Raw genomic sequence first — 27087 nt, forward strand, 5'->3', positions numbered from 1 at the left:
GAGAGGAATAAAAAGAGAGGGGTGATCTTGGCATGGAGATCCTGTCAACTGCTATGTAGGCTGGTGGCAACTAACATAGGGAATCAGGTCTGTGGGACCACAGCACTCCCACAGTTCAAGACAACACCTTTCTGTTTGACATTCTGGTTCAATGATAGGGAAAGATGGGACATCCTGACCTGGAGGTCCTAGAACTTATGCTCCTATCTTTGAAGACCAGGAGCTATGCTAAGAAATCTAGATTGGACTAGGAACTAAAACAGTCAATTAGAAACCAGTGTTGAGCCAAATTCAGACAGGTGGGGAGCCAGAGAAGTTCTCAAAAAGCAGGTGGGAAGGCTGGGAGAACATCGAAACTCATGACATTGTTCCTCATGCTTCCCTTGATACCAGTGCTAATAAGTCTCCAATCCTATGAGAACTACCAGAAATTCAACCTCATCTTTAATCTCTTTCATAACCCAAAAGAGAAGGTGGTTTGGGGGCTATTCCCAGGGTATCTCAAAGAAATGGGAAGATAAGTAGGAGAGGGTTTGTAGAATGGATGAAGTTTCCCAAGAGGGTGGAAGATTGGACAGTTTCTTGCAATTTTGCTTTATTAGGTTCAATAAACCTTGTGGCCACAGAGAAGTTAATTGCCTGTGATTGTTAACCTAGAGGGTCAATAGAGCAGGAAATTTCCAAAAGGAAAGACTGGAGATAGAGCCACCAAGAGCTGCATATCTCAATAAATTATATTTTATGTCACACTTAGATTCATTCAGAACCTGACTCATCAAAGATTTTTCTTTTCCCTGCTACTTGAAACCACTTAGATCATAAAGGAGATCTTTTGCACATCCATCCAGGCTGATGGGACCCCTAGGCTGGTGGCTGGAGTAGCATGCCACCTGGTGGGAAAAATTATACATTACTTTTCCTTGCCAGTTAATGGAAAAGGTACATCTTGCCTTTCAAGTAGGGACCCACTATGGGCTACTTATTTTAGCATACTGCCCAAGGTGTCATCTTGAACACCCATCAAATATACACAGTCAACACCACTGTTAGAAACAAAACATTAGGTTGAGAACCAAGATTGCAGATCTCTCTATTTCTTACTTGCTTTATGATTTTGTGACACTTGCTTTCTTCTCCATGTCTACCACATAAGATATAAGTTCCTAGAGGAAATGTACTAATTTGTTTTTTTTCCTTGTGAATCTAATAACTTGCATAATGTCTTACACTCAGAAGACTTTCAATCAATGTCTGTTGAATTGAGTTTAACTGAATTAAATACTTAAAAAAAAAGCTGTAAATAGAAAATGGTACAGGAATAATATATAATTTTCCCCTACATCATAGCAATATTATGAGGATTCTCATATAAAATATTAAATTGCTGCCAAATAGAATAAAATGTGAGAGAAAAGCCCCAAAGCATTAGCAGTATTGTCCAGAGGAGGAGCCAGTAAATGGGTAAAACCAAGGATAGTTTCCCCCTTGCAACAGTTTGAGGTCAAAATTTCACTGAATTTCACTGAAATTCTTCACTGAGAAAAGGAAGAAGTTGATCAGAAAATAAATCATATTAGTATCAGAGAATAGAGAAATTAATGCAAGGGGGAGGGAAGGAATATACAGCAAATAGGAAAGAATAAGAAGAAAGGTATCTTTGGAACTTATATACTGCCTATTCGTTACCTTTAAGTTCCAAGAGAAAAGGAAAGTCAGTTGAGGGAAAGACTTATTTAGCACTTCCGACAGGACAAATAGAGAAGACAGAACCATTAAAAAGAAGCTTTGATGTTAAGATAGATTTTTAAAAGATATTAAACATTTACATATAGATTTTGTTATAGGAAACATGATTATGAAGTCACTGGGTATGACTTTAGACACGTTGGGAACGACTCAAGGTACTAGGATAGAAGAATATGACAGACTCTGAGAGAGGGCAATTTGTGACTTATTATTAAAGCTACATATGGAGAAGAAAATGAATTACTGGCAAGACTTGGCAGAAAATATCAGTAAGTAATAGATCAAGAATGACAACAAATCAACTCACATTTATATAGCACCTTACGAATTACAAAGTGCTTTTTCCACAACTCTGTACGGTGTTTTTGCACATATAGTTGGCAACAATTGTTGCCTTGTATAATAAATATTATTCCCATTGTATAGGAAATTGAGGGAATAGAGGTATTGACTTGCCAGTCATCACCCAGATGCTAAGTGTTGGAGATGGGATTCCAATCTAGCTCTTCTGACTCCAAGTTGCTTCTTGCTGCCTCTCATAATAATTGTTTACATATTATTAAAGATAAAATTATTGCTACAAACTAAATTCAACAAACAATTGTTGCCCACAATGTGCCCAGCATCATGCTAAATGCTGGTGATATAAAGGCAGAAATGAAGTAGTACCAGGCATTAAGAAGTCTGAATTCTATTCAAGGTGTTCAACGTGTACACAAATAAGTAAACACAACAAGGTGTTTTGAAGAGGGAAAGAACATCAACATGAGGCTGATACACATAGCAATATCTTAGGCAGATAAGAGATATAGAGAGGTAAATATAACACATCATGGGGTGTAGGGTGTATTCAGGGAAGATAAGCACCTCTGGTGTGAGGTCTGCTTTCCACCTTTAGTATCCCCCTGATCCACCACTCTCACTTGTGACTCCAAAAATCTGTAGCATGTACAGTGGCCACACCCCAGTATACTATTTCAGCAGATGGCCTAAACCAGGCTGAGGGTAACCAACAGAGCTCAAAACCATCGTGTGTTAGAAGGGGATCTACCCTAAACATGTGAAGACTTCCCCCGATAGAATGGGAGGATGAGAACAATTTGTTCCAATGGCCATGAAGGCAGCTGAAGCAGGAACTGCGGAACACTTAGAGCTTGGTTAGACATCAAAGAACCCAAGGTCATTCACTGTATCTCAAGCCATCCCCAGTCATCTTGACTCTGTCCTGCCACTGGAGTGTGATGACTCTGGAAGAGAATGAGGCCAAACACTTTGGTTAACTGCCTCACTTAAACTCAATTTGTGCACAAATCAAAAGACATCACCCACATCATTTTACCATTTAACCTGGGGCAGCTAGGGGGTGCAGTAGATAGAGTACCAGTGCAGGAGTGAGGACCTGAGTTCAAATCTCACCTCAGACACTTGACACTATCTATGTGACCTTGGGCAAGTCACTTAACCCCAGTTGCCTCCTCCTGGCTCATTTCCAGTCATCCTGATGAATACCTGGTCACTGGATTCAGATGTTCTGGAGGAGAAGTGAGGCTGGTGACCTGCATAGCTCTCACTCACTCAAAACAAAGTCAAGTGCAAGTCATGTCATTATTTCTCTGACGGTATGGTCTTCTTCAGCAACGAAGGATGAACACACACCATTTAACCTATCTCAAAGTTCTGTGGTGACAACAAGTGATGAAGCAGCAGGTACAGGTACTGGAAGCTGTAGTCACAACTCTGTACATAGATGGCTCAGGCCATAAGGTCACCTTCTCACTGGAAGCAGCAGTAGGACTTGGCAGCCTCCTGGGTGTCTGAGTAGCCTTTTAAGAGCCACACTGATTACCTCCTTGTATGAGGAAGGGGCTAGAAAAGGTGGGGATCCCACCCTGCAGGCAAAACACACACAAAAAAAATTCTGCAAAGATGATTCTACTCACCATCAGTACATGGAATGTGGGCACACTTATATATAACACAAAATTCAGTAGACCTGAAAGATGAACAGTTTGTGTGGCAAGAGAATGCAGCAGGTATTGCACCCAAATAGCAACTCTGAGTGAAACAAGGCTGTAATATGAAGGCCAGCTTAGTGAAGTCAGAGTTGGATGCATGTTTTTCTGGAGTGGCCATAGTAAAGGTGAATGCCATGAAATTGATGTAGGCTTTACAATCAAAACTAATCTAGTCAACAAGTTTGTATGCCTCTCAAAAGGAGAGAACTACAGGTTCTTAATAATGCTATTGCCACTTGCAGGAAAACCACACCACCACCATCAGTGCCTATGCTCCCACCATGACCAACCCTGATGAGGTCAAAGAAAAATTTTACGAAAACCTGGAGACACTTATTATCAATGTGCCAAAAGAGGACAAGCTTATAATTTTGAATGACTTTAATGCTAGAGTAAGCTCAGACTACCAGATATGGCAGGGAGTTCTTGGGAGGAATGGAGTTGGAAAAAGCAATAGCAGTGGCCACTTACTACTGAAGACTTGTATGTCTCATGACCTCATCACCAACACTGTCTTCTGTTTACTTAAACGCAATAAAACTTCATGGATGCACCCTCACAGCAAACATTGGCATTTAATAGAATATCATTATAAGAAGAAGAAACAGAAGATATGAGAATGATGAAGGTAATGCGTGGCACAGAATGCTGCACAGACCATAGACTTATCCTCTACAAGCTAAATATTTTCATTCAACAAAAGCAGGGGCCCCAAGGCAAAGTGACTACCAGAAGGCAATGTCAACAGATTAGAGTTCATCTCTGATCAAGAAATTTCATTACTAACTTGGAGGGAAACTTGAGCCAATACATGGTTGGAAACAGTGGAGCAGAAAAGGAGTGAGAAGCTTTCAGAAATCATCTGCGACAGAACACTACAAACATCAAGACTGATTTAACAAAAATAATGGAGAAATTCAGAATCTTTAAATGAAAAATGAGAATTCTACAGGGTTTTCCAGCAGGATAGTTCATCCATCTGTAAGAAGGCAGTATTTAACTCCACCAAAAGTAAAGTAGAAGTGAAACTAAGATGAAGGATTCTTGGTTCAGTAAGAGAGCGAGTAAAATTCAGTTTTATGCTGATAACAACAATCCAAAATGCTTTTATGATACCCTGAAGGCTATTTATGGGCCAAATGATAAATGGTGCATCTCAACTACTCAATGATGATGAAGAACTATTGATTAGTAATAAGAAAATAATCCTGGAGAGTTGGATTGAACATTTCTATCATGCTTTCAACAGACCATCATCAATTAATCAATGCTAAAGCCATTAATAGTTACCTCAGGTTGAATTAAATCCCTTTCTAGACAAATTTCCAGCTGAAGAAGAGATTTTGAATACTATCAGGCTCCTCTCCTGTGGCAAAGCACCTGGTGCTGATTCTATTCCAGCTGAGATTTATAAAATGGGGAGATCCATTGCTCATACAAAAGCTGAATGAAATTTTCCAGGTTGTATGGCAAGAGGAGATTATGTCCCAGGAGTTCAAGGATGCTTCCATTGTCCCTCTCTATAAAGGTAAAGGAAATATATTGCCCTGTGACAATCACAGGGGACTCTCTCTCTTAGTCATTGTTGGCAAGATTCTTGCCAGAGTCCTCTTTAATAGGTTGACCCTTCACTTGGAAGATGGTCATCTACCAGAGAGCTGTCATGATTTCAGAAAGGGTCTGGGAACAATCAATATGGTGAACAATCAAAACTTCAGGAGAAATGCCAGGAGCAGAACAGAGGTCTGTACACAACATTTGTAGATCTGACCAAGTTTGATACTGTCAGTCACAAGGGCTTATGGAGAATTATGTCAAAATTCGGTTGCCCGGAGAAGTTCATCAGCATTGTACTTCAATTTCATTGTTGCATACCTATGAAACCTAGACAGTCTACCAATGCCATGCCAGGAAACTGGATCATTTCCATTTGAAATTGTCTTAGGAAGATTTTGAAGATCACCTGGCAGGATAAAATATCAAAAACTGAGGTCTTTTTTTGAAATAAACCACCAAGCATTCTACTTTAGAGAACACACTTCTAATGGGCTAACCACATTGCTCGAATGCCAAACATACATTTGCCAAAAAGACTATTTTATGGAGAACTTACAGCAAGTGTTCACATGGTGGTCAGAAGAAGCAATAAAAGGACACTCTCAAGATTTCTCTTAAGAACTTTGGAACTGATTGTGTGACATAGAAGATGCTGGCAAAGGACCACTCAGCATAGCATGCCCTCATCAGAGAAGGTGCTACGCTCTATGCGCAAAACAGAATTGAAGTAGCTCAAAAAACAAAACCAAAAATGTGAGATGTGCAAATTTAGAGATTCCAATCCAAAAGTATACATGGACTATTTGTGCCCAACCTGGGGTAGAGCATTCCAAACTCGTATTGGTCTGATCAGACACACTGTAACTTAACTCTGATAGTGATATCATTTTGGTCTTCTTTGAGAATGAAGGACAATAACCAACTATGCTGTGGTTAGGCACTATGCTAAGTCCTGGGGACACAAAGAAAGTTAAAAGACATTCCCCACTCTCAAGGAGCATGTCATAATCTAACAGGGGAGACAAAATGAAAATAACTGTACTAAATTACGTAAAGGATAAGTTGGAAATAATTGACAAAGGGAAAGTATTAGAATTAAGAGAGATTGGGAAAGGCTCGGGTTCAACAAAAGCTCAAGATACTGGGGATAATTTAATTTGCAACTTGGATAATTAGTTAAATGTGCTGGCACAGGACTAGGACCCTACAGTATAAAGGAAATTTCTAATGAGAAATCTATCAAATGCAATAAGAAATGGAATTTGCTGATTAACTCAATATATTTACCCCTAAACCTACCCTCTTTCAGACTTACTTAAATCTGTCAAGGGTACCACTATCTTTCTAGTTACCCAGTTTTATGACCTTGGCATCAGTCTCAGTTCCTTATTCTCCCTCACCAGACATATCAAATCAGTGTTCAGGTTAATTCTACTTCCATAACATTTCTTATATCCATTCCCCTCCTCTACAACTTACACACAATCACCATCCTAGATCAAGCCCACATTGCCTTTCAAATAGACTATTGTAATAGTCTCCCTATTAGTCTGCTCTCCAATTCATCCTTCTATACAGTTACCAAAGTGATTTTCCTAAAGCACAGATCTGATTATATCACTGCCTTGCTCCACAAACTCCAGTGATTATCTATTACTTCTAGGATCAAATAAAAAAAAAATGGTGGAGGAGAACATTTAAAGCGCTTTACAACCTGTATCTAACTGACTTTTCTGGGGTTATTTATTACTCATTACCTTCCTTCTGCATGGTAAGGAAGACAGCCCAGACCAAATTTCAAGAGCAAATAGGAGGAAGCAGAGATAATTCTACCTATATTCTACTTGGTTTAGCCAAACTTGTCTTCTTACTGTCTGTCACACTCCTTCTCCCATCTCTGTGACTTTGAATAGGCTATCACCTTCATCTCTTAGAATTTTCAGCTTCTTTCAAAGCTCAGTTCAGGTGCTACCTCATCCTCTAATGAAAAAGAAAGAAGGAAGGAAGGAAGGAAGGAAGGAAGGAAGGAAGGAAGGAAGGAAGGAAGGAAGGAAGGAAGGAAGGAAGGAAGGAAGGAAGGAAGGAAGGAAAGAAGGAAGGAAGGAAGGAAGGAAGGAAGGAAGGAAGGAAGGAAGGAAGGAAGGAGGGGGGGAAGACTATCTGGACTATGCTCCCTTATCTCTACCTCAAAGAATCTAACTTTATATCACTCCTTTGTTCCTACCAGTCACATAGGAAGAGGTATCCCTCCTTCATTTAAAAACTACTTCCCTATGTTCTCAGTTCCCCTTCTTCATGACTCTTGACAGATTTTGCATTTACAATTAACTCTCTTCTTCTGTTCCACACTTAATCCCCTTAATTATTCTTCTCAACTGCCTCCTTGCCTTCTGTCCTTCAAATGAATCCAGAAGTCTTTTACCTAAAAATAAAAATTAAAAAACCTAACCTTACAGATCCATTTTTCTCCTTTTAACTGTCAAACTTCTCAAACAAGTGATATATAGCTGATACCTTTATTTTCTTTTTGAGTCATTCCCTCCTTGACTTCTTTCAATCTGACTTATATTCAGTTTAAACTGCTGTATTGAAGGTGGCCAGTGAGCTCTTTCTAGTCAAATCCCTTGTCAGCATTCAATCTTCTTGACTACTTACAAACATGTGGCACTGTCAAATCACTCCCATTCCCCTCTGATTTGGTTTCTATGATTATCTTCTTGATCTTCTCTTCTAATTGTTGTGATTTTCTTGGTCTCATTCATTTCTCCCTTGTGCTAATTAGGGGTATCTCTCAAGGATCAGTATTTGGTTTTCTCTTCTCTATTTACACTGCCTCAGAGACAACATACTTTTTCAGGACTTCAACTATTACTTTTGTACTGATGACTCCCAAATCTATATCTTCAATACCAATCTATTATCCAGCATCCAGTTTCATATCTTCAGCAGCTGTCACTATTTTTGACTGAACATGAATTAGTTTCCTTTTAAATTCCAACCTCATAAGTATAGTAAGGGATTATCAAAGAAGTCTACAAAATATCGATGAATGACAGGGATATAAAATAAAACTGAACGTCAGAAATAGCTCCAGCACTGACTTACTGAATAACAGATCCCTTGCTCATTTGTCCTTAGTTTTCTCATATATAAAATGAGAATATTAAAATTAATAAAGTTTTTATTTTGTGTGGGTTAATGATTACCAAATGTTCTATACATGTTAATAATAATATCATTTTCTATGCTACCTCTTAGTACTTGCTGCTTTATTATACTTCTCTTCCCTGGTCTTGCAGCAGATACAATACCACATCTGTTTTCTCAACTCTTCTGTTTTCTGTGAAGAGGCACCTGTTTAGAAAGTACCTAAGGACTTGCTTCTTTTTTGTTTTTTGAATAATTAATGCCCTGCTGTAGTGTTGGCTGACATCTGGATACACTTTGAAAGACTTGGCTATGCTTTACTGGCTCCTGGGAGGTGCACGTAGTATAATGTCATGGATGAAAATGTGGTAATGTGCTTCATTTTGCAGCATCAATTTTATTCTTGCTTTGTTATTTCCCTGTTGCAGTGAGTGAGGGATGCCACTTTGTTGCTGCTGCACTGAGATTAAGGGAAAAGTGTCGAGCTCCAGAAATTTAATGTGCCATATAATGCCTGGCTTATTTTCATGCTGGCATTCACCTGAATTGATGAAACTCACCTGGGATTGTTCTGCAGAATCAATTATCACAGGACTTCAAAAATTTTATGAGCTGGCTCAGAAATAATTTATTTTGGAAGAGATAAAAGTCAGAAGTCTCAACTATTGCCAGTGATAATGGAGAAAAGTAAACTATGATAAAGTATTTAATGCCACTACAATATCACTGCCCATGAAAGTGGTATATTTTTGGTCATCATTATATTCTAAATTCTTTCTAGGATTTTTAAAAAAGTGATTATAGGGTTCTATCTAAGATAATCATATAGATTGTTCAAGAACTGCATTGGTGCCTTGAAAATATGAAAAGAAAAAGAGGAAGTCCTCTAGTATGGCACAGCATGGAACAGTTTTGTTATTTGCCACTGAGGCCACAAATCAATTGAAGCAAAGCAAAGATTTTAAAGTAAATTTCAACTATAAAGGTATTACTGCTGATTTACTCTTGGGCTTAAAATTGGCACAGATCATAACAACTATTATTACAATCAAAATTATATTGACATTTATATCAATTGATCAGCTAGCAAATTATAACTTTCTATTATGTGTCGGTCATTGGGTCTACGCGTACACAAGTGCCTTTAAGGGTCTCATATGGATGTTAAGATTATATAAGATTGCTGATAAATGCAACCACAGAGATTACTCAGTTCAGTGTCCATCTGATTATTACAATTAAATACTTATCATTACTTAACACCATGCTTTGAACATAGTAAGCACTTTGTAAATGCTTTTTCATTCATTCATTCATTTGAGCAAGGCATATGTGCTTATCAAAATTTTCTCCACTATAATGGATGGTGACCTTGATAACCTTGAGAAACCTTGCCATATTTACACATGGCAATACAGTCCATGTGTTTACAGATGATATTGTGCTAATTATATTAAACTCCAAATGGTTTTCAGGGCTATACTGTGGGAAAGAAAATGATAAAAGAAAGACTACTTGAGAGAGAAGGGTCAGCAATAACAGAGAAAAGGTAGAAATGCACAGTTCTTATGATCTCTGGTGCTGAAAACAACAAAACAAAATAAAACAGAACAAAAAAGGCTAATAGAGAGTTGATACTCAAGGTAAAGAGATAGTAAGAAAGTATGCAGCTGCCCTTTATAAATGCAAGTAGCCTGACCCAGAGGCAGGCAGGTGGTGCACTGCATAGAGTTCTGAGCTTAAATTCAGCCTCAGATACTTCCTAGCTGTGATATCCTAAGCAAGTCACTTAAGGTTTGTCTGTCTCAGTTTCCTCAACTGCAAACTAGAGATAATGACAATGCCTTTCAACGTTGTTGTAAGGATCGCATATTTGTAAAGTACTTCTTACGGTGCCTGGCACATAATAAGCAATAAACACTCGTCCCCTTCCCTTTTCCCAGATGAACTACATCCTTAGATACTGTATGAGTATGTATCATTGCTGAAGCACTGTCAGCATCTGAAAGATTGTGGATAATGGGAAAGTTACTAAAGGACCAGAGAAAGGAAAATATTTAACCTGTTTTAAAAAAAAGGGAAATGAATGGAGTCTGTAAACTTAACTTCCATTCCTGGGAGAGTTACAGAACAGGTTACTTAATATCTGAATCTATGCTTTGTTTACTTACCTGTTTATGTGTTTCACCCCCAACAGAACGTAAGGCAGAGACTCTCTAATTTTTGTATCTCCAGAACCTAGTATAGTCCTTGATACATAGCACTAATAAGTTCTCGTAAAATAAATAGGTAATGAGCTGGTCAATGAAACCCCATCCTTGGAGCATGCAGTACTCTGATGGCTACCAACCCACATGGAAAAGGCTAAGAAGTCTATTTCCCAAATGGAAGAATGTCATGCAACAGAAAGGACCTGATCTCCAGTTCAAAGAACGTACAGGTATTGTATGCCCAGTCCTTTTAACCATGTGAAGAAGACCTGCAAATCAATTGGCTACTAAGCCAGAACTGAGAATACATTCAAAAGGCATTAACTGGCCAGATTTCCTCTTCCCTGACTAGCTATGTTAGAGTGAGGAGGCCAGGCCTGCAAAATTCCCTCTTTGGGGAGAAAGGCCTCCGGACTTTATTTCCTTACCTGGGCTACTGTCATGTGACCTACAAGCTGATGGCCCCAGCAACAAGCAGAAGTGATTTGTGATGTTACCTAAAAGGAGAGGGTATATTAGATATGGCTAAGACTTTGTGAGCTTTGAAAGGATAGAATAGTGAGCACCAGAAATTTAAAAGCTGATCTGTATTCTTAGATCTGCTGGAGGTAAATGTGTGAGGTGGCAGCCAATATCATGAAGAGCAACCTATGTGACCCTGACCAGAAGTAGCCGAGACCCAAATGGGCCTAGTAGTGCTATGCTATATTTGGAAGTGAACTCATTGGAGCAAATATCTATAGAAACTATTTTAAGTTTAAGCCCATTATCCCTAGGGAATGATGGAATAGAGGAGACAGTGCACCCGTAGGTGTTCAGGAGGGACTAGGAAATGGGCTTAATTCTGTTATTACTATATATTCTTAATAGATATATTTTTATAAAAGCTAATTGATGGTAATAAGTTGAATGATACTGGAAGGCTATCACTGATGATTGTAATGGGAAGAACACATTGGAATGAGGGCTTGAACTAGTGTCATCACTCAGATCCTTCAGGTATGTCTCTAGAACCCTGAAGGGGAAATAAACCTTGCATGGAGGACCTGACTCATCAATGTGAGTGTGAATAGGAATGAGGGTACCTAGAGTTTTATATGGCCATCATGGTTTCATTAAAAGTAGATGACATACAAGGTACCTTCCAACTCTAATTCCCATGAACCAATGAAATAATGACTATTTCTATTTCAACCTAGTTACCATGTGAAATAATATTATTTTAGAGATGAACATTGTATGTTCTGATTCCAAATTTCCTTTCTTTACTCTCTCCCCTCCTCCCAGTCCCACAGTGGGAGAAGGGATTCCTGTAGAATCCCATAAGGGTATCAGTTGTTGGTCTAGTTCACTCCTGTCTGACTCTTTGTGACTCCATTTGGGGCCTTCACAACAGAACTATCTGGTAATGACCCTGGCCAAAAGTTACCATTATATAATATAGTTTATCCCTCTGTTTTATTGGAAAATATAGTTTAAAGAGAAGTAACATGGCACCATGGATAGAGTACTTTCAGTTGTTTCAATCATGTCTGATTTTTTTTTTGGAACCCCATTTGGGGCTTTCTTAGCAGATATTGATTGGAGTGGCTTGCCATTTCCTTCTCCAGTTCATTTTACAGATGAACAAACTGAGGCAAACAGGGGTAAGTGACTTATCCGGGGTCACAGCTGATTAGTGTCTAAAGCCAGATTTAAACCCAGAATGAGTCTTCCTGCCTTCAGTACCAGCACTCTCCATGGCGCCACCTAGCTGCCCCCAAGGGTAGCAGCACTGCTATCCAGAAGCATGGGAAACCTGGCTCTGGCACTGTCAAAACCTAGGACAGTTCTATCAGTTGCAGGGATTCCCTTTACAGGGAATAGGAGTGGAGATGGGGTTTGAAAATACTAACCATCAGTAAATTGATCATTTTGCACAATTAAAAGTAACTTCTTTTTAAAACTTTCTTCCCCCTATGGCATTATTTTTAGCAACTTTTCTCATAGAAAATCAATCATAGAATTCGCAAAACAAATCAAAACAAAAAAATACTCAAACTACATAATTAAATAAAAAATATTTTTAAAAGTATTTGGGTGAATGTTAATTGTTTTTACATATAACTAGGGAAAAATAAAATACTAAATAAAAAAAGTGGTTGGGAATAATCATATTCAATTAGAGTGGAAAAAGTAATCAGTACCTGAATCTGTGGAATTAACTAGGAAGGAAGAGACAGCCACCTTCAGCACCTATTCTATTTGTGGAAAATTAGAGAGTCAGACATTTTTAAAATTGGAGACTACCTGTTTTAAGGCAATCTAAAGACCTTACAGATTTTTAAAATCTAAAAACTGTAATATTCTAGGGAAAAGGTACTGTTGTCATTCTAATTTTCAGTGATGGAAAATTCAAATATGTCAATATTAAATGACTCACCTAAACTCCATAACATATTAGTTGCTAGATGAAAAGCCAATGAAAAGTGGCATATATTATTCCAGAATGGTTGCCCTCAAGTAGCATATTATGGAAAAAAGTAATAGTATTCACAAACCACTGTGCTTCATTATATTTACATTGGTACACCTTTCATATCATGATTTTTCTTTATTAATTCAAGTAATGCTTACAATCAATGTCACTTTTAGAGATAAAGGTAATTCCATGACTTGCAGAAAAAAAAATTACTTAACACATTTACAATGAAATTTGAAAAGGTGAAAATAGCTATTATAATAAATTTAATTTAATAAGTGTGTGTCTACATCACATACATAGAACTGCTAGATACTATAGGAGCTACAGTAACAAGTTTACATGCTTATCAGAGAGGCCAGATATACATATTCCAATATGAAAGGATTTGTGATGAGTACAAAAATGAATGATACATTCAAAAAGTGTTATAACATCCCAGAAAAAGAACTGATATATGTAAGCTAGAGCAATGGGGAAGTGAATTTGAGTCAAATCCTTAAAAGTAGAAGGACCAGGCATTTCAAACAACCAAAAAAAAAAAAAAAGATACTCAAAACTGCCTTTATTTCTTTGGTTGAAGCCTTTGGGTATTTCTACTTAATACTTCATTATTTTTCTATATCTTTGTTAGGGGGCAGCTAGGTGGTGCAGTGGATAGAGCACAAGTACAGGAGTCAGGTGGACCTGAGTTCAGATCTCACCTCAGACACTTGACACTCACTAGCTGTGTAACCTTGGGCAAGTCACTTAACCCTAACTGCCTCACTCTGGGTCATCTCCAGTCATCCTGATGAATGTCTGGTCACTGGATTGAGATGGCTCTGGAGGAAAAGTCAGGTTGGTGACTGCACAGCCCTCCCTCACTCAAAATAAGGTCAAGTGTAAGTCATGTCATCATTTCTTTGATGGCATGGTCTTCTTTGGCAACAAAGGATGAACACACACATATGTTATCAGTGTTCTTTAGCATTCTGAAGATTTTTCAAATAATGAAAGCAATAAATTATATGGTTCTACCTATATGGACCAGAAGAATGTATCTATGTATCTATGTATCTGTCTTTATACACACGTACACACATATTCAAGTACTTTATACTTCTGTTGTAAATAAGAAGAAATGCTCCTATACTTATTTCTATTGGGTCATTTCGCTAACCATATTAGCCCTTTTCTCTTTAAAAGTTAGTAGAATTTACTAAATGTTTATAAAACCTTATGAGTAATATATTTCTAGACAAAATTTTATCTTTGTATGTAGTTTCCACTATCTTACTAATTCACTTGTTTATTTTCCTGGTTTTTCAGAGTTTCAGAATTTATGGTTTAGTTTTTTAAAATAATCTATCTCTGCTTGCATCCTTACTGATAAACTATCTGATGGACTCTGATGAATAGATTTTAGAAATAATAAAATACATCCTATCCAATTCTTCCCAGTGGTGAATTTTCAGATACTGAATTTCATGATGTAAATGCTACAATTGAAATGAGTTAGGCAAGAAAAAGTATTTCTTATCTGATTTTCGTAACAATAAGCCCATCAGTGAAGTTCCTTCTACAGATGACAATCTAAAAAGGTAATGCACAAAATGGTTCTTGTCTGACCTCAATTCATAATAAAAGAGGTGAAGAGCTACAGTGTCTGAAAGGGAATCATGACTGTTCTTGGAGATGGTCTGCTGCTTCTCAAACGGTACAAAGAGGCTAGCAGCAGCTAAATGATTAGTAATGCCTACTACATAGTCCATAAACTGTATCATTGAGAAAATTCCTGTCTCTTCTTTTTGAATTTTAATTAGTGAGCTAATGCTTAGAAATATTCATAAATGGACAAATGCTGAGGGCCAGTGAATAATGGGCAAAACTAACTGGTCTATTACATTAGATGAATTAGAAAAGTTCAATGGTCTTATTGTCACTTGTGGTATTATCAGTAGAAGACACTTACCCATGAAAATACGTGGATTAGCTCCTAAAGGAGTCTTTAGTTCAGTAAAAGTATGCTATGAAATAGATTCCTAGATATAATGAGGTAATGACTTTGTCCAGAAAACTGAAAGGAAGCACAATCTATCTCAGGACAAGTTTTGTGTAGCATCCTTGTTCCAGAATCTTTTTATTAAAAGTTGTCAGAAGGCAATTATTCTTAGTGTACATATAATGGTCAGTGAGCAGTTACTGCCTTGTAAGGGATGATATACAGTTATTCAAACATATGTCAAACAAACTAGAAAAATTTGTCTTGTACTTTTGCTTGACAGTAAACATTGAATGGATGCCATTACTTATGAAAAGATGATACCAGAAGCCACAAGACCAGCCACAAGATACAGCGTTGAAGCTCATGAAACCATTGTTCAATAATGGCTACAGTGTAATCTCTTGCAATTATTTCACATTCCTTGATTTTTCCTTGAGACTTGAAAAGCAAAGGTGAGACACAGTTGAAACCATTTTTCAGAACTGTACAAAACTTTCAAAAGTAATGAAGACAATCATATAGGCCACTGAATGAAACTCTGCTTTCAAAATATATAGAGAAACCCCCTGTTAACACTGACTTTATGCCAATGTAAGAAATTCAAATCTATAACTATGATGAGCATCCTCTACCTAGGTGTCTAGCAGAGTCTAGCAGAGAACAACCCAAAGCAAAAGGCAAATACTGTCCCATTTTACAACAATAAGGTACATCTTCTTGACTAAAAGACAAGAGTCATTTTCTATCCACATTTTCTACAGTGTTCTATACATGGCCTTCCTCAATAGCTAGGTAATATATTTAAGTCTGTCATTTAAACATTAGCCATCAAGAATACATCCAAAAGGTGAGTGGAGAGTATAGTGGAGATTGCCCAAGTGGCAAACTGAAAGCTACAGCAACCATGGTTGAAGATACAGATGCTCCTCCAGCCAAAATGTGCTGCAGTTGCAATATTACAAAGTGCTGCAACAGCACCACTGATATATACTTCAGTTGTAAACAAAACAACCTACTTGCAGTAATAATGTACAACAAATAAAAGTGCAAAAAAATGACTATAAGGAAATATATTTGGTAATATTTTCTATCTGTTCAAATAATTACAACATTGAGTAAATATTATAATTTTACTTTGAAATAAAAATGTTTCACCCTACTAGGTTTTCTTTTATATATGTGTGTGTGCCAGCCTCCATGCCTCTGCTCTGGGTAAATGATTGCTGTCCTTTATGTTTGAAGAGGACTGACAAGGGCATTAAGACTTGTGCATTACAGCAAGAACACCTACTTGTTTTTCAAGTGTGTTATTATTTCTTCCTTTATTCTCTGACTTACTTCAAGGCTCAGCTGAGTTTGCAAGTTCTATACAAGTCCTTTCATGATTCCACCAGCTATTAATGCCCCATCTCTATTCCCAAGATTACCTTTTACCTATTTTGATTTTCTTTATGTGTAAACATTCTTTCAAGTTCCTTGAAGGAAGGACTGTTTCTTTTTTGTGTCCCAGTTCCTAGAACTTCAAACAATAAGAAGTAAAAATATTTTAAGAATTATAATATTTAGCATTTATATGGTACCTACTATGCTAAATGTTTTACAAATATTATCTCCTTTGATCTTCACAAACCAGGGAGGTAGATGCTATTATTTTCCCCTTTTACAGTAGAGGAAACTGAGGCAGACAGAGGTTAAGTTACTCTAGTATATGAAATTTGAATTTGAATTCAGGTCCATCTGACTCCAAGCCACACACTCTATCCACTGCACCACCTAGCCATCTATGGTGCTCAATGCTGTTAAATTGAACTAGGAAAAATAGTTGGAAGAAATAAAAAGGCAAATTTAAGCTTGATATAAAAAAATTACTAACAATTAGAACTATCTAAAAGTAGAATGGGTAACATGAATAGCTAAAAGGTCCTCCATATCAATGAATGTAGTATAGATTTTTATATTGCTCTTCCCTCAAGTACATTTTTAAAAAAAGAATGTATTGACCATATGATTGGCTGAAGGAAGCATGAAATCTAGGAAAATGGGATCTTAGTCCCAATCTGAAGTGATGTACTAGCAAGAATGGCAACAATAAGAATGACATCTAAGAGAAATTAAACAAATGAAATGGTGAGAGAATCTGTCTTTCTCCTTCTCCCCTTCCTTTCTCTATCCCTCTCCCCAGTCTATGCTTTTCAGAGACACATTCTGAGGTCTCACAATAGAATTTTGAGGTAGATTTGCATGAACTTCATGCAATGGATAAAACAAGAATACTTGTGTATTTTCATTTGCAAATAAGGCTGTATCATGTGCAAATAAGGCAATTATATAAACAGACAAGGTTCAAGGAAAAATTGAGTTTCTCACTTGGTTTAGAGATAACACAGTAGTATATGAAAATACATAGATCCCCATTTTTCCTAATCTGGTAGAATCCTTTCAAGATGATAGATAGATAGATAGATGCACACGTATCTATATCTAATATTCTTCTAAAAGGTTATTGCTTGTAGGTTGAGAGCTGGCTGAGGCCAGATTTATGAGAAAGTACTATACGTTTCAGAAAATGGATTACGTTCTAAGGGTAGATCAGAGGGTTCAGGGGGTTGAGTCAGAGGCATCCTTGTCACAAGGCTTATGAGCAGGCCTAAGTTCATAGTGTTGGGTTTTTTTGGTTAAAAATGCCATTTTTAAAAATTAATTTATTTTCAGTTTTCTACAATCACTTCTATAAGTGTTACATTTTCTTCCCCTCCCTACTCCCTCCCTCCCTGAGATGGCATGCAATCTATGGGTTCTACACATACATTCTTACTAACCACATTTTCACATTAGTCATGTTGCATAGAAGAATTAAAATGAATAGGAGAAACCATGAGAAAAAACAAACTAAAACAAAATACAATACAAGAGAAAATATTCTGCTTCATTCTGCATTCCGATTCCATAATTCTTTCTCTGGATGCGGATGGCATTGCGCCTTGAGTCCTTTGGGGATGTTTTAGGTCCATGCGTTGCTATGAAGGGTTTAGTCTATCAGAAACAGTCCTCACACGCTGTGGCTGATACTGTGTACAATGTTCTCCTGTTTCTGCTCATTTCACTCAGCATCAGTGCATGTAAGTCCTTTCAGGACTCTCTGAAGTCCTCCTGTTCATTATTTCTTATAGCATAATAGTATTCCATTACATTCACATACCACAATTTGTTCAGTCATTCCCTAATGGATGGGCATCCCCTCGGGTTTCCAGTTCTTGGCCACCACAAAGAGAGCTGTTGTAAGTATTTTTGTACATGTGCGACCCTTTCCCATTTTTTATGGTCTCTTGGGGAGACAGTCCTAGAAGCAATATTGCTGGGTCAAAGGGTATGTACATTTTTGTAGCGCTTTGGGCATAGTTCCAAATTGCTCTCCAGAATGGTTAGATCAGCTCACAGCTCCACCAACAATGAATTAGTGTTCCAACTCTCCCACATCTTCTCCAAAATTTATCATCTTCCTGTTTTGTCATGTTAGCCAATCTGATAGCTGTGATGTGGTAACTTGGAGTTGTTTTGATTTGCATCTCTCTAATCAATAGTGATTTAGAGCATTTTTTCATATGATTGTAGATAGCTTTAATTTCTTCCTCTGAAAACTGCCTATTCATATCCTTTGATCATTTATCAATTGGGGACATAGTGTTTTTTACATAACCTCTGACCTAGTCTCTACTCTACTCTTCTGGAGAGAAAAGTAAAAAGAAATATCTAGTATCCTGTTTTCAGTGCCTGTCAATACATTCATGCATAGCCCAATTCCTTTTCTCCAGAATATATCAGAATGACGACTCCCCCCACCAAAAGAAAATTTATTTACTATGACATTTGGATGTAGAATAGGGTCACTGGGGAACTTCAGAGCCTACTTACTTAATCAACATGTTGTGAAATTGTGATAAGGGTCAGAGTATGAACAACCCTGATCACCTGTTCAAAACTCCAAGTCCTTGTGCTTAACACTGATATGATATGTTTGCTTTTTTTCAGCTAAGACTGGCTAAATGCCAGCAACTGATTGAGTTCAGTACAAATCTGAGAGTGAAAGGGCAGCTATACATTTAAACTCATCATCAGTTCATGAGCTGCTTCAGAAGAAAACTCAATCTGAGATTGACCGGGGACTATCCAGCATTGATGAGGTTTCAGTGGTGTATGTTTAAATACCTTTGGACAAAGTAAAATAAATATATGGACTTTGAGAAAGGAATTTATAATTTTCATATTAATCAATATGTGTAATGAATATACATAATTCAGTTTTTTCAAGAGCTACCTTTCTGGCTAGGGAGTTAGAGCTCACAATGAAACTTAAATTGATTAATCAAAACTCAAAAGTAAATTAAACTACTTGATGACTGGTACTCCCATCTCTTGGGCCTGCTTTGTGAGGCTCTGAGCATTCTCAGGTTAGAGACTGACTCAGTAAAAATTTTATTAATATTAATTGGTGTCAGAAGTTTGTAAGGGGTAGACTTAGGGTGAAGCTTTGAAGTATGGGGAGAAGAGACAAGTGCTACTGGATTTTTTTTTTCCCCAAAAGTCCCAGCTCACTTGACTGATAAGTTCAATGCTCCTGACTCTCCCTCCATTTTGGGCCTAGCTTCTGATCAAGTCTGGCTTTTTATTGTGAGGAATGCTCCAGGGCCCCTCTTCTTGATCTGGATCACTTTGGTAAGGCCTATAGTTCTTGTTTTTTGGCACAGGAATTTGGCTTTGCTTGTGTCTTTTCTCTTATAATGTAGGGCTGGCTATGGTCTGCAGTTTTTCCCTTCTTTCTTTAATAAATGCAATCTGAGCTATGGACTGTGGGTTTCATTTCTGCACATGGTAAAAATTTTTTGCATAAGTTATTTCAAGGTTGGCTTTGTGTACAGTTAAACCTGTTGAAATTAACTTTTTAATTGCATGCTTGGTTAGAATGACGGAATGTTTACTTCTATAGTTCATGTGAATTGCTAGCACAGTGTGGAATACTTGTAATTGTACTTGTACCTTGTGTATTTGTGTTCTTATATCCCCTTATAGTGTATTTGTGTATTGCAAATACTTGTTAGGTGGTGTCATCTTTGACTGTATGCCTTTAAAATAGGACAGATGTGTAGTAAAGAGCCAGGGAAAGATACAGTAGTTTCTATTAGTAAATTCTCAGAATCAACATGTGTCTTTCAAATGTATGAGAAATATGGCCTTGACTGTCCCTCATATTGGCAAGATTGGGTTGATTAGACCAGTGATGACCCTAAACTTTGCTGGCCTCATTGAGGCAGCTTTGATAAGACCAGATTATTTAAGGTAGGAATTGACTGAATAAGGAAACTCAGCCTCTTGAGTAGGACAGCTATAATAAATGGGAGTCAGAAGCAAGGAAAAGAGAGCATTGGTCTTAATTAGAATCAGTGAAAGAAAGGATTGAATCATTTGAAAATCTTCTCCTTAACAATCAATCCCTAAACTACTCAACTACCTAAAATATACCCACTTTTATGAAAAGACTCCATCAATTCCCTGTTTCTATGTTCCCTTTAAAAGTGACAGCCAAAGCTCTCACAGGAAAAAACCCTGAGGAGAGTGACTTGATCAGGATCTACGGTTTCAAGTCCTGGCAGCTCAGAGAACTCCAAGCTATTGCCAAGGAGTATCCCAGCCCCAGGGAAAATTCCATAGACTTTGCTGAGCAGTTCCAACTCACCCTGTGTTCATATAGACCCAGGCATCTGGACCTGCATCAACTCATGGTAGTGTCAGGGGAAACTTGGTGATGGTGCCAGAAAGCACCCCAGAAAGCACAGAGAGATGCTTCCTGCAATCCTGATCACTCAGCATGACTAGGCTCCGAGGAGGGCTGGCAGAAGGGGTGGCAAAAGGAGGAGGATGAATAGGTGATGCCCGTAATCCTCATGACTCCTATTGAAGCAGTTTTAAATCCTCCTATCTTCCCAACTCCCCTTCCCCAGAGTCAAGAGGGTATCTCAGTTGTAGGGATTGCAAATAAGAGCATTGTAGCATTTATCTCAGAACCACTTTCCCTTTTTATTGGAGAAACCTGAGTTTTTCATCCTTTTGTCTTGGTCCCTGAGGCCCCTGGCCACTTGCTAGGACAGGCCACTATTGCATTTCACCCAGGAAGGACCAATTCCTTTTGTCCGTTATCCCCAGCACCTTCCTTAACCCCTTCCAACCATCTAGCTCTCAACCAAGTTCCCTCCAGCTTGTGAACTTCAGGTGCTACTGATATTGGGTCAGTTCTCAATGCCCAACCTAATATCGTACAGTTAGCTCTCCCATCTAATTTATTCACCTCTGAGAAAGGAGGGAATGTAGTTGGTGTAAGCGGCACACCTATCATCTATGAGACTTTGGCATATGACTTTGGGTTGCTATGGAAACATCAGGGCTTCCTCACCTCCTTGGAACACCCCATTAAAAATTAGAAACCGGTTTCCCATCTATTAGAATCTTTACTGCTTCCCCAAGCTGTAGCAGTAATTAAAATTCCAGGATGCAGTTGAGAGAACAGCATTCATGCCCATGGAAATGACTTGGCTGACCAAGCAGTGAAAACTGAAGCATTAACTCCTCAAACTCCCAAGGCTTCTATAGTACAGGCCCCTATGGAACTTTCATTTTGCCCCATAAGCATAGCCTTAGCATTTTCATGTCACTCTGAAGGCTCTTGGCCCTACTAGAGAAGAGATAGCCACTGCCCAGAAAAGAATGCCTATCACAAAGCAAGAAAAACTTCAAAAGGAGAGATGTAAATCTAGTAAGACTACAGGACTATGAGTCAGTCCAAATAGACTTGTAGTATTGCCTAAGAACTCATCCCTCCCCATGATGGAACACCTTCATTCATTCAGCCACTGGGGACCTGACAAGCTGGTAGAGCCAGCTTAAAACTATGGGTAGGAAGTTTTCACAGAGCTATTGCCACACATCTATGAGATGTGTCCCACCTGCCCCAAAAACAATGCACCCAAGCCTCTGAAGCCTGCACTCTTTGAAACCTGGCAGATCCAACTTTATTCAATTGCCACTTGCCCTTGGATACAAATATGCTTTGGTTATGGTCTGTATGTTTTCGCAGTGGGTGGAAGCGTTCCCCTGCTGTACTGTTACAGCCTCTGGGTAGCAAAAATCCTTTTAGAAAAATAATTCCACTATGGGGAATTCCTAAAGAGATACATAGTGATAGAGGTACCCATTTCACAGGAGCTTCATTAGCTAAGCTACTTTCAGGGTGGGGCAGAGCCAAGATGGCGGAGTAGAAAGACACACATATGGAGGCTGCCCCCACACAGCCCATAAAACACCTGTAGAGAGGGACTCTCAACAAATTTTGGAGCAGCAGAAGTGGAGAACAAAAGAGTGGAGGAGATTTCCAGCCCAGGGTGACCTGAAAGACCCACAGCAAATGTCAGTTGCACTGGACTCGGAGCAGAGCTCAGAGTTCAGAGCCCAGCCCAGCCTTGGCCTGGCATGGCTTGTAAACAGGCCTCTGGGGCGGAATCTCCAGTCGCGGAATCCCCAGTCCCAGCAGCAGAGGGTCTGCAGATCCCTCAACCCATAGGCGCCAAAGGTCAGTGACGGGGTTTATTCAGCTGGCCAGGAAGGGAGAAGGGCCTTCACATCAGACAGGCAGCAGAAGTTCTCAGGGCAGCCCCTACAGCAGCCTGAGACCATAGCTGGATCATAAAAACCCCTGGGGGTACTGAAGAGCTGAGTCTTACCTCAGCCCTGTGTAGATGCCCTGAGGCAGCTGGTCTTTGTCTCCCACTGAATGGAGGTCCTGCCCCTGCAGCTTGACTGAATCCTACCCCACCAGTGCTACCATGGCGGAACTGGAGGTCAGATGCCTGTGGAGAGGAAATGCTGCTAAGATTCTGGGCACAAAAATCCTTCCCTGCCCCCAGACCAGCACACACTTGATTGTGCCACCTTGGAGGAACTGAGATCTTACAGGTCCCCAGAGTATACCCTACTCTTGACAAAGGACCCAAAAGTCAAGTAACTGGTTGGGAAAATGCCCCAAAAACAGAAAAAAAATAAGACTATAGTAGGTTACTTTCTTGGTGAACATATGATATCTTCTCCCATCCTTTCTGATGAGGAAGAACAATGCTTACCATCAGGGAAAGACATAAAAGTCAAGGCTTCTGTATCCCAAACATCCAAAATAAATATTCAATGGGTTCAAGTCATGGAAGAGCTCAAAAAGGATTTTGAAAATCAAGTAGGAGAGGTGAAGGAAAACTGGGAAGAGAAATGAGAGAGATGCAGGAAGAGCATGAAAAGTAAGTCAACACCCTGCTAAAGGAGACCCAAAAAAATGCTGACGAAAATAACACCTTGAAAAATAGGCTAACTCAATTGGCAAAAGAGTTCAAAAAAGCCAATGAGGAGAAGAATGCTTTCAAAAGCAGAATTAGCCAAATGGAAAAGGAGCTTCAAAAGCTCACTGAAGAAAATAGTTCTTTCAAAATTAGAATGGAACAGATGGAGGCTAATGACTTTATGAGAAACCAAGAAATCACAAAACAAAACCAACAGAATGAAAAAATGGAAGATAATGTGAAATATCTCACTGGAAAAACAACTGACCTGGAAAATAGATCCAGGAGAGACAATTTAAAAATTATGGGACTACCTGAAAGCCTTGATCAAAAAAAGAGCCTAGACACCATCTTTCATGAAATTATCAAGGAAAACTGCCCTGATATTCTAAAACCAGGGGGCAAAATAAATATTGAAAGAATCCACCGATCACCTCCTGAAAGAGATCCAAAAAGCAAAACTCCTAGGAACATTGTGTCCAAATTCCAGAGTTCCCTAGTCAAGGAGAAAATATTGCAAGCAGCTAGAAAGAAACAATTCAAGTATTGTGGAAATACAATCAGGATAACACAAGATCTAGTGGCTTCTACATTAAGGGATCAAAGGGAATGGAATAGGATATTCCAGAAGTCAAAGGAACTAGGACTAAAACCAAGAATCACCTACCCAGCAAAACTGAGTATAATACTTCAGGGGAAAAATGGTCTTTCAATGAAATAGAGGACTTTCAAGCATTCTTGATGAAAAGACCAGAGCTGAAAAGAAAATTTGACTTTCAAACACAAGAATGAAGAGAAGCATGAAAAGGTGAACAGCAAGAAGTTATAAGGGACTTACTAAAGTTGAACTGTTTACATTCCTACATGGAGAGACAATATTTGTAACTCTTGAAACTTTTTTCAGTATCTGGGTAGTTGGTGGGATTACACACACATACACACACACACACACACACACACACACAGAGCACAGGATGAATTGAATAGGATGGGATCATATCTTAAAAAATGAAATTAAGCAGTGAGAGAGAAATATATTAGGAGGAGAAAGGGAGAAATGGAATGGGGCAGGTTATCTCTCATAAAAGAGGCAAATAAAAGACTTTTCAGTGGAGGGAAAAAGGGGAGGTGAGAGAAAAAACACGATGCTTACTCTTATTACATTCGACTAAGGGAAGGAATAAAATGCACACTCATTTTGGTAGGAAAACCTATCTTACAATACAGGAAAGTGGGGGAGAAGGGGATCAGCAGGGTGGGAGGGGATGATAGAAGGGAGGGCAGTGGGAGGAGGGAGCAATTTGAAGTCAACACTCTTGGGGAGGGACAGGATCAAAAGAGAGAATAGAAGCAATGGGGGGCAGGATAGGATGGAGGGAATTATAGTTAGTCATACACAACACAACTATTATGGAAGTCATTTGCAAAACTACACAGATATGGCCTATATTGAATTGCCTGCCTTTCCAAAGGGAATGGGTGGGGTGGGAGGGATGGGGAGAAGTAGGAAATCAAAGTTTTAGGAACAACTGTTGATCTTGTAACTAGGAAATAGAAATACAGATAATGGGGTATAGAAAGTTATCTGGCCCTACAGGACAAAAAGAGAAGATGGGGATAAGCGAAGGAAGGGATGTTAGAAGACAGGGCAGATTGGTGATAGGGGCAATTAGAATGCTCGGCGTTTTCGGGTTGGGGGAGGGGAGAAATGGGGAGAAAATTTGCAACCCAAAATTTTGTGGAAATGAATGCTGAAAAGCTAAATAAATAAATGAATGAATGAATGAATAAATAAATAAATAAATAAGGGGGGAAAAAAAGGCTACTTTCATCCTGGTCAATTCTTCAGCCCTCCTTGTACCTATCACCCCCCAGTCATCAGAAGTGGTTGAAAGAGTTAATGAGATACTTAAAACCTCCCTAGCTAAATTCTCTGAGGAAGTAGGTATCCCCTGGCCCAAAGCCCTTCCTTTAGCCCTGTTAAGTTTTAGGTCTAGACCATTTGGTTCCTATAATCTCAGTCCCTATGAGATAGTAACAAGAAGCCCAATGCCACTGTCCTATGGGTGGAAAGCATAGCAACTGAAGGCTCCCTCCTACAAAACTGCATGGGGTTGGCTCAAAAAATATAAGACTTACCAACCTGCCTCACTGTCAGAATCATGTTTCAAATGAATATTCCTCATCAGTCTTCAAGGATTGTTCTGACCTTTTTGGCCAAAAGGAGGAGATAAGAAAGGAATTTAAAATTTTCATATTAATCAGTGTATGTGTAATGAACTGATGAATGTAGTATGAAGCTCCACTATTCTGGTTTGGGAGTCACAATACTGCTTAAACTGCATCAAAACTCAGAAACTGAATAAACTACTTGATTACTGGTACTTCTATCTCTAGGCCTGCTTTCTGCAGTTCCAAGCATTGTCAGGTTAGAGACTGACTCAGTAAAAATCCTGTTAACTTACATACAAAAACATTACAATTTTTTCATCCTAAAAATTTTTTTAATATCTCATATGTCTTCTTTTTATTGGTCACCTGTTTTATATGCTTTCTGATAGATTGTTTTGTAGTAACATTATTAGTTCTTGAATATGGTTTTTATTTTTGACCACTTTCCTTTGCACTTTTTTTGTGAGCTTGAATGATCCATGAAGGCTTGCCATCTCCTCACCAACAGCAATTGTAATATTGCTAACAATGATTAAAATATATTCTTTAAGAGGTACAATTTCTGTGCATTTCCTAAAATAACATATAATTAAAAAGACAACAAAAGGGAGTGATGAAATATGTTTGCATGGCACTAAATCCTATACTCACTGGACAAAAAAATTAAAGGTGGGAAAAGCCAGTTTAATTTTCTCATTTTACAGAATGATGACTTGTCTTAGGTTACATAGGCAGAGTCTAGTTTGAACACAATACCTTTGACTTCCAAATCTTATATTCTTTCTACACTTGATTTTGCACTTCATAGAACCATGTAGTCCTATCCTCACCCTGATCATTTGCTACCTTGCCCTTTCTATCTCTTGTTGAAAACTGTAATCAAATCAGCATCACAACTACCTTTGGAAAAAGTATGTCAATTAATTGTCCTGTCGTTTCACATGAAATCTTCGATATTTCTTCTGTTCTTTGTGTTGTTTCCTCCCATTAGAATCTGAACTGCTGAGGTGACAGTACCGCCTGTCTCCATTTTATATTTGTATCTACAGTTAGAATACCTAGCACACAATAAATACTCGGTAAATATTTTTCATTTATAACATATGTAAAATGATTACTAAGGTGTATGGTGTGGTCAGGAAGACTAGCAACTCTCATGTAAGGGTTTGCTGGGCCCTTTTCAAGGCTGCTCCTTTGGTGTCCACCTTCACCCAACTCTCACCTGTGGTTCCAAGAAACTGTGCATGGCAGTGGCTACTGCAAACCATCTCAGCAGTTCAGCTAAACCAGGTTGAGGGTAACAGGTTCAAATCTATCAGTAAGTTGGGGCATGTGTATCCCAATCATGTAAAGACTTTTCCTGGAGGAATGAGCAGACAAGAACAATTTGTTCCAATAGTCATGAAGGCAGCTGAAGCAA

The 27087-nt window shown here is 38.5% G+C and overlaps 1 protein-coding gene across 1 annotated transcript in view; it reads right to left on the reverse strand.

Moving 5' to 3' along the window:
- The window catches only part of FTCDNL1 (formiminotransferase cyclodeaminase N-terminal like), a 131822-nt gene that overhangs the window by 99397 nt on the left and 5338 nt on the right, over window positions 1-27087 (reverse strand). Inside the window, 1 exon segment of the mRNA XM_072612815.1 lies at window positions 26890-27027. Within this exon segment, the coding sequence (XP_072468916.1) occupies window positions 26890-26935 (46 nt within the window). The 5' untranslated portion in view covers window positions 26936-27027.

The sequence above is a fragment of the Notamacropus eugenii genome, chromosome 5 (assembly GCF_028372415.1).
Source record: "Notamacropus eugenii isolate mMacEug1 chromosome 5, mMacEug1.pri_v2, whole genome shotgun sequence".
NCBI lineage: Eukaryota > Metazoa > Chordata > Mammalia > Diprotodontia > Macropodidae > Notamacropus > Notamacropus eugenii.